A 9,076-nucleotide genomic window follows, 5' to 3' on the forward strand; every position below is an offset into this window, starting at 1 on the left:
GTGTGTGTGTGTGTGAGAGAGAGGGTGTGAGGGTGTGTGGGCGTGTCTGTATGTGTGTGTATGTGCGTCTGTGTGTGTATATGTATGTGTGCATCTGTGTGTATGTGTATGTGTGTGTGTGTGCGTGCGTTTGTGTATGTATGCGCACGCATGTGTATGTATGTGCGTGTGTGTGCATGCGCACGTGTGTGTGCGAGACAGCGTGTGTGTATGTGTATGTGTACGTGCGTCTGTGTGTAAGTATGTGTGTGTGTATGTGTGCGCGCGTGTGTGTGTCTGAGAGAAAGTGAGAGGGTGGATGTGTGTGTGTGTGTATGAGTGTGTGTGTATGTGTCTGTTTGAGAGAATGTGAGAGAGTGTGTGTGTGGGTGTGTGTGCGCGCGCGCGCGCACGTGTGTGGGTGAGAGTGCATGTGCGCGCACGCGTGTGCGTACGTGCTTGTGTGCGTGGGCATGTGTGCACGTGCATATGCATGCCTGTACTGGAAATCAAGGAGGAGCTCAGCTTTAGGAGTTTCTTACCATCCTCCAACGCTTCGTCTGCGATGTGCTCCGATGGTCCCAAGGCCAGTTTTGCCAGATCCACATCATTGGCCTTGAGGAAGTCAGTCAGCACCTGATCCATACTCTGCATCTCTAAGCCAGGACGTTCATCTGTACCTATCTCACCGGTTCCACTGTCCTGCGATATAACGTCACTGTCCTTGGCTGGGAATAGAGAAAGTCCTCATTGTGGGAGAGTTCAGGTAAATTCATACAATGTTATATGTTAGAGAAGACACTGGAGAAACACCTCCTCCTGTCTCTCATGGCTCTGGTTCTAGGCTATGGGGTTGTGAAGGAAAGGAGGTCGCGAAGGAAAGGGGTTAGTGCTGCGATGGTGCCTCAGAGCTCAGGTCATTTTCCCACCCTCCAGAACTCAACCCAACATCCGCCCTGAACCCAAACAATTCAACTCTTCCAACCCAACACCTCCGCCCCCGAACCCTTCATCCCCCGGCCCCCGAACTCTCCACTCCCCCCCCGTACCCTCCACCCCCGTACCTCCCACTCCCCTGAATCCTCCCCCCCCGAACCCACCTCCCACAAGCCCTCTGCTCCCCTCTACTCTCCGCCCCCCACCGAACCTGCTGCCTTGTACTCTCCGCACCCCCCAAACCCTCCACCCCTGGCCCCAAACCCTCCGCCCCCGAACTCTCTGCCTCCTCGTACCATCCGGCCCCCCAGCCCCAAACCCTCCATGCTCAACCGGATGTACCCAGCCTGAGCAAATCCCTCCATCTCAAAATAACTCCCTCAGCATCAAACCACTGCCTTCACACTCACTCCACTTCAAATCCAACTCCTCAGCATCAACACAGTAACAATTGTCCCACCCATCTCCAGCCCTCCATAGCCATAGCCCACCTTCATCACAACACACCCCCTCTCCCCCCGACCTCAACCTAGCCCACTGGCTTAAAACCTCTGTTCATCCTCGCCGACCTCAACCTTTCCCTGACTTCAACCCAAACTCTCCAACGCAACCTCCAATTAAAGACCCAAGACACTACCCTTACTTGTAACCCAGTTTCTCACAACCCAAACCCAAAACCAACACCCCCCACCCAAAAACACAACCCAATGCAACATCAGAAACCACCCCCACTCCCGTCCAATCACACCCCAGTTGAACCGAATCCAAATCCCAAGAAAGCCAATGGGCTGTCACTCCTGCCTCTTACCCACTGCCCAGAATGAGCCGAACCCATCGCCTCAACCACCTCAGTCCCTCCCGATCCAACCTCACCACTCAGATCAGGTCCGGCACCTCGACATGTCCTTTTGCTTCAAAGTGAACCCTGACCTGCCCAACACCATCCCCCCCCTCCCCCCTCCCGCCCCCCACCCCAAATCCCACCCTCCCACACCACAGCACAAGGTAGGCGCTGACCCCTTACCACTGAACTCGGAGTTGATTCTGTCGCGAGTTGAGAAACTGCTGTCGGAGCTGAGCATGGGCTCTCTGTACGCCATGCTGCGAGGGAAAGGACAGGGAAAGAAGTGAGAGAGATAGTAGGAACTGCAGATGCTGGAGAATCTGAGATAACACGGTGTAGAGCTGGATGAACACAGCAGGCCAAGCAGCATCAGAGGAGCAGGAAGGCTGACGTTTCGGGCCTAGACCCGGAAGTGAGACCTGACTGACTCACAGCAGGCTGATGCAGCAAGCTGGAAGTGGCCATTCTGTCCCTCAAATCTCGTATGCAGAGAGGGAAAAACAAATAGAGAAAGCCATTCAGCCCCTTGAGCCTGTTACACAGGAACAGGGGGTGGCCATTCAGCCCCGAGTCTGCTACATAACAAGAAGCGAGGCCCTTCAGCCCCTTAAGCCTGTTACACAGAACATGAGGGGTCACCAAGCCCCTCGGACCTGTTCCCCAGGGGGAAACGATGAGACCATCCAGCCCCTCCAGCCCTTTACACAGGAATGGGAAGAGCCTGTGCGTCCCAGTGTGCCTGCGCCAAGTCTTTGGCAGAGCCGTCAAATTTGCCCCGCTGGCCTGCTCCTCCACCCCGAGCCGTGTCAGAACGTTGCTCATCGACACCATTTGAGGCTACGGCGGAATCTGCACCCGCTACCGCTCGCGAGAGAACGGTCCCCCAGCACCGCATCTTGTCACAGGTAGTAAAACTTCGCAAAGCTGCCTCGGTGCTAAATCCGTGCCCCCTTAAGTGCCTGGCATTCCTCAAACCTTCATCCTCTCCTCCCCCTCCTCCAGCCCCACCCCACCCCCTGCTGCAGCCTCTCTCTCTCTTTCTGTCCCACCCACCCCCTGTCTGATCACGTTCACCGTTTTCTGTTGGCCATTATGGGAACTTTCCATCTCCCATAGACAGCAAGGTAAAGAATCATTTCAATAGCTGGATGCACGGAGATACTAAATGCGGCCTGTCCCGACTGGGGCTAAAATGAAATATCACCTCGTTTTGGCCCACCTCCTCGACTCTGAACATCGCTGCCACCTTGTGAATTTCGCACCCCCCCAACCTCGCCCCCAGCCGCAGCCAAGCCAAGGCAGTACAGAGTTCCGAGCCCCCACCTCCAGCCCTCCCCAACACCCCAGACCAGCTCCCGCGTCAGCTGGGTGGGCGATACTCACGTAGGGCTGAGGGGTAGGTTGACAGAGGGTGGCACCAGGCTGTTCCGAGGAGCCATGGAGGGTTTCTGTTGATTGAGGGCTTCCTGGGTGCTCAGAATCCACTCGCACCAGCTGCGGGTAGCACGGGGACAAGAGCCGGGAGGGTTAGGTCACCAACGCAAACACCCAGATCAACCCCCAGCAAAGCTAATCAACTGGTCCGTCGCTGATCCCTTCGGGGCTATTTCCCCAGCACTCAGTCCAAACACTAACGCCAATATTAGTTGGTGGGGGGGGGGGCACCACCTGGAATAGCTGAAAACCTGATGGCAGGATGGGACAGTGCTTAGCAGCGCCAGGGACCCCGGTTCGATCCCACCCTCGGGCGACTGTCTGTGCGTGGTTTGCACATTCTCCCCGTGTCTGCGTGCATTTCCTCCCACAGTCCAGGGATGTGCAGGTTAGGGTGGGTTGGCCGTGTGAAATTGCCACGTAGTGCCCAGGGATGTGCAGGTTCGGGCGGGTTGGCCAGGTTCAATTATGCATAGTGCTCAGGGATGCGCGGGTTGGCCAAGGGAAATGGAGGGTCACAGTGCAGGAGGCGGGGGTGGGACTGCGTGTGGGATGCCCGTCGGAGGGTCAGCGCCGGCTCGACGGGCCGAACGGCACTCTTTCCGCACCGGAGGGATGCTATGAAGCAAAGCATCGTAATTATCCCGCGCTGGCAAGCGAAACAGCTGGTAAATAACTTTCAGTGCGAAATATTGCGGACGCCAGAGATTTGAGACCAGCGTTGGGAAGCAGCAATGTTCACCTCTGAGCCAGTGTACCCCCTTTTTATTAAAACATGTGCGTTTTGGTTTTAAACGAGGTGGAAAAATAGAAAAGATTCCAAAGAGGTGTACGTGGCATTTTCTGTGCAACCTGAGGGAGGGAGCTGATTAGAAACCGAAGGGTAATTTCTTTTTTGTTTTAGAAAACGATGAAAAGAAACACGGAGAACTTATGTGGGTGATGCATTATTTTGCATTAAAATAACCACAAGCTTAAAAGCTGGCCAGAGCCAATGGTTAGTGTATGGCCAAGTGGGAAGTGCTGTTTCTCAGCTGGCCTTCCCTTGGACACCCGAGCTGTGATTGGCAATCAGTCCACGCAGCTCCAAGTGGTTTGCTATTTGACCAGGCGATGCTTCGTCAAAGCCAGGCCCACTATCCCGTCTCTCGTTTCCCACATGCCCTCCAACTCCTGTTGTTATCCAAGCTGCGGGAACTGACGCCGCACCCTCACTTTTAGCCCGAGCCGAGCCCCCTGTCCTGTCCCCCACACCCCCAACCCCGGTGGGATACGCTGACAACCCCGACCACCATCCCCTCCTCCGCCCGGTTTGACCTGCCACTCACTTCCTCCTCTCGGAGACCGTCTGTGCCACTAGCTCGTAAATTTGTGCGCCCGTGTTGGTCTGGAAAAGGACGAAGAACGCCTTGCGGTCTGCAACACAAAGAGGAGCGTTTGCAAAGGTAGGGGGGTTTACAGGCATTAATTACAAGCTGTCTTACAGGCAAGAAAACCACATACACATACATCAGGCAGAAGGTAAGGCAAGGCCCATGTGTATAAGTACACAGCCAGATACCCATCCTGACAAAGCAATAGACAGGCAAACGTGTACGCAGGCAACCAGAGTGAAAGACAAACATAAACACACACACACACAATGACAGACAGACACACACTCACACACACACACACACACAATGACAGACAGACACACACTCACACACACACACACACAATGACAGACAGACACACACACACTCACACACACAATGACAGACACACACACACACACAATGACAGACACACACACACACACACACACACACACAATGACAGACTGACACACAGACACACACACAATGACACACAGACACAGACACACACACACACACACACACACACACACACACACAATGACACACAGACACACACAATGACACACACACACACTGACAGACACACACACACTGACAGACACACACAATGACAGACACACACAATGACAGACACACACAATGACAGACACACACACACACACATAACTGTGCACACAACTCACAGATAGTGACACAAGCACAAAGTTACACAAATGTGAAACAGATATACATGCAGAGACAGGGGTACAAACAGTCAGAATGAGGGCCACATATGAGACACACAGGTGTGTACACACAAAAATAAGACAGGATCACACAGGTGAGGCGGCGGGGAAGAGACAGAGAGACACACACACGCACCCTCACAAACACAGACACAAATATTGAACAAACGGACAGAATAACTTTCAGGTTTGTAAATCCTTTCACACGGTGAAATGTACAAAGGTGGACGTTCTCGCTCACACGGCCCGTTTCGCAGCGACGACACTTTCCTGCCAGTCAAGGGACACGGCCGTTTCGCAGTCGAGTCACACGACCCAGAGGCGTGGGTTCGGCCTCAGCAGAATTCAGATTCAACAAACGTGCGATGGAAAGAGCTTGCAGGCTGGCCCAAACGCAAACAGCCCACACGCACAGCAAGCTCCCACGCACAGCAAGCTGGCTGTCACCGAGAGATTAAAGTCAGCAAGGGGTAATTGATAGCGAGCGAGCCTGGGCAAAGCCCACCTTGCGGGAAGGAGGGAGAACCGATCACTGGCACCCCTACGCCACCCGTGCCCCGGTAGCCACCGTCACGGCCCTACCTGTGGCAACATCCCGAGCCAGCAGGCTGCCAAGTTTGATGATGGGGCATAGCATCTGCTTCCCGTCTGGACCCCCCACTGCGTTCTTGCTGTGGCATTTTAGCACCATCTTGTCATCCACTTTCTGCATCAGGACCAGGATGTCATCCAGCAACAACACATGGACATCTGAGATGGATGGCCAGGACAGCGGGGTGGAGGGGGAGAGAGAGAGAGAGAGAGTTAGAGGAAAAGGAGACACGCTAAAGTCAGGAGAAGGAACATGAAGACAGAAAAGCGGGCAGGGATGAGAGAGAGTCAGAGGGAGTGGGAGTTTCAGAGTGAGAGAGAGTTAGATAGAGGAAAACGAGACACGCTAAAGTCAGGAGAAGCAACATGAAGAGTGAAAAGTGGGCAGGGATGAGAGACAGTCAGAGGGAGTGGGAGTTTCAGAGAGAGAGAGGGAGGTTGGGGTTGTGGGAGGGGTGGGCGTTAGAGAGGATGGGAGGGTCAGAGAGGGTGAGGGAGAGGGGAGGTACCAGCAGTTGGTGTGGGGTACAGTGTGCCTGCGTTAGAGAGGATTGCAGGGTCAGAGAGACGGGCGCACAAGGAGATGGCAGGGGAGAGGGAGAGCGCAAGGGGACAGGCCGTGAGACAGAGCGCGAGAGCGTGACTGTGAGAGCGCAAGAGAACACGACAGTGAGAGACAGAGAGTGTAAGCAGGAGAGTGCTAGAGAGCGAGAGAATGTGAAGTGTGAGAGAGAGGGAGAATGAGTGATTGAGCAAGTTAACGAGTGTATGTGTTAGAGATGCTGGGAGTGGGACAGAGTAGGTGAAGGAGAGATGACTAGCAAGATACAGGGGGTGGGGAATGTCAGAGAAGGACAGGGTGTGAGGGTGAATAAAGGATAAGGAGAAGGACTGAGGCAGAGAAAGTGCCAGGGGGCCGTGTGAGCGAGGGTTTGTAGCAGGAGAGTGCTTAAAAAAAGTTTAAAGGGCGTGTAAGGGTGCCACAAGACAGACCATAAGTGTGGAATGGTGAGAGTGAGTGTGTCAGAGTGGAAGCGAGAGGGGTATGGCATAGATAGAACCTGAAAGAGGGAAGGACAAGATGAGGTGGAAGTGTGTGTTGGGGGGAAGGAAAGAGAGGGAGCTGACAGGGAGAAGCAGGGCAGGGATGAGGAGACTCGGGGAAGCAGAGTGTTTGGTCCGGGGCAGTGGGGGTGGGGGAGGTGGTGGGGGTGGGGGGAGGTGGGGGAGAGAGGAAGGGGGAGAGAGGGGATGAGAGGCGGGTAGAGAGAGAGAGAGATGGACAGTGAGACAGAAGACAGAGTTGTCAAAGAGAGGGGGAATGACAAGGAGCATGGAAGCAAGAAGACAGCGATGTGGGAGGAGGAAGAGTGTGTGGGTCGGGAAGGACAGGCTGTATCAGAGGCGAGAAGTGAGAGAGAAAGGGATAGCTACAGGCACAAAGCCAAAAGCCCCACAGAGAGACACAAGAACATAATCGGAGCCAGGAATAGACCATCTGGCCCTTTGGGCCTGCCCCCCCAAAGAACAAAGAACAAAGAAAATTACAGCACAGGAACAGGCCCTTCGGCCCTCCAAGCCTGCACCGATCCAGATCCTCTATCTAAACCTGTTGCCTATTTTCCAAGGATCTGTATCCCTCTGCTCCCTGCCCATTCATGTATCTGTCTAGATACATCTTAAATGACGCTATCGTGCCCGCCTCTACCACCTCCACTGGCAACGCGTTCCAGGCACCCACCACCCTCTGCTTAAAGAACTTTCCACGCATATCTCCCTTAAACTTTTCTCTATTCAATAAGATCATGGCTGATCTTTTTGTGGAATCAGCTTCACTTACGCTCCCATTCACCATAACCTCAACTCATTTACTGTTCAAAAATCTACTTTTGCCTTAAAAACATTCAACGAGGAAGCCTCAGCTACTTCACTGGGCAGGGAATTCCACAGATTCACAACCCTTTGGGTGAAGAAGTTCCTCCTCAGCTCAGTCCCAAATCTGATCCCCCTTATTTTGAGGCTATGCCCCCTAATTCTAGTTTCATTCACCAGTGGAAACAACCTCCCTGCTTCTATCTTATCTATTCCCTTCATAACGTTATGTGTTTCTATAAAACTGACCCCCCCTCATTTGTCTAAATTCCAACGAGTACAGTCCCAGTCTATTTGATCTCACCTCATAAGCCAACCCTCTCAATCGGAACCTCCATCTACACCCCCTCCAGTGCCTGTGCATCCTTTCTCAATACATACAAAAATTCTCCAGGTTAAGGGAGAGGCTCAAATCACTTTTAACAAGGTTGTAGAGTTGTGCTTTAACCGACACAAGAATTCTTGCTAGGTTAGCCACAAGCTCGGGGGAGGCAATGGCCTAGTGGTATTATCGCTGGATTGTTAATTCAGAGACCCAGATAACATTCTGGGAACCTGGGTTCAAATCCTGCCATGGCAGATGGTACAATTTGAATTCAATAAATATCTGGAATTAAGAGTCTAATGATGACCATGAATCCATGGTTGATTTTGAAAAAACTCATCTGGTTCACTAATGCCCTTTAGGGAAGGAAACTGCCATCCTTACCTGGTCTGGCCCACATGTGACTCCAGACCCACAGCAATGTGGTTGACTCTTAACTGCCCTCTAGGCAATTAGGGATGGGAAATAAATGCTGCCTAGCCAGCAATGCCCTCATCCCGTGAATGAATCAACAAAAAGCAAGATCTCTCAAGTCCCTGCAATGAGGGCAAATCTCAATTTGGAACTGTCTTTGGTGGAAAGTCCCTGTAATCGAGAGCCTCTGCAACCTCGAGTCCTCGCCTGAAAATCAGACCCTGCTCAGTTCATCCCCTTTGAACGGGGAGGTTCCTCCTCCCTCCCTCTCTCCCCAGCCTGAGTTAGTGTGCTCTCACTCACCAACTGCTTTCTCCTTGGTCACCTTCCAGATCAGAGGTCCCTCGTGTACCATCCGACGCTGGGTCAGGTCGATGTTCTAACCGTGAGACAAACACAGGTTCTGATTTACTGAATGCCATCAGCTAAATGCCAGGCCATTCCGCACCCACCACCACCCAGGGCGAAGATCGCTATAAATTGGGAACCTCAAACCAGCCTTGGCAACTGCATCATGCAAACCAGAGAGACATGCTGCGGGAAAGAGCGATGGGGAACTGGGATTGGTTTGGGGACTGATACAGGGCTATGGGGA

The 9,076-nt window shown here is 53.2% G+C and overlaps 1 protein-coding gene across 1 annotated transcript in view; it reads right to left on the bottom strand.

Annotated features, from left to right (window-relative positions):
* Window positions 1–9,076, bottom strand: part of LOC109926105 (rho guanine nucleotide exchange factor 11-like) — a 36,264-nt gene that overhangs the window by 8,675 nt on the left and 18,513 nt on the right. The window contains 6 exon segments of the mRNA XM_048620573.1: window positions 522–707; window positions 1,940–2,016; window positions 3,143–3,253; window positions 4,522–4,609; window positions 5,862–6,029; window positions 8,785–8,860. Coding sequence (XP_048476530.1) covers window positions 522–707; window positions 1,940–2,016; window positions 3,143–3,253; window positions 4,522–4,609; window positions 5,862–6,029; window positions 8,785–8,860 — 706 coding nt within the window.

This window comes from Rhincodon typus, chromosome 47 (genome assembly GCF_021869965.1).
Source record: "Rhincodon typus isolate 14 chromosome 47, sRhiTyp1.1, whole genome shotgun sequence".
In the NCBI taxonomy this organism is placed as follows: domain Eukaryota; kingdom Metazoa; phylum Chordata; class Chondrichthyes; order Orectolobiformes; family Rhincodontidae; genus Rhincodon; species Rhincodon typus.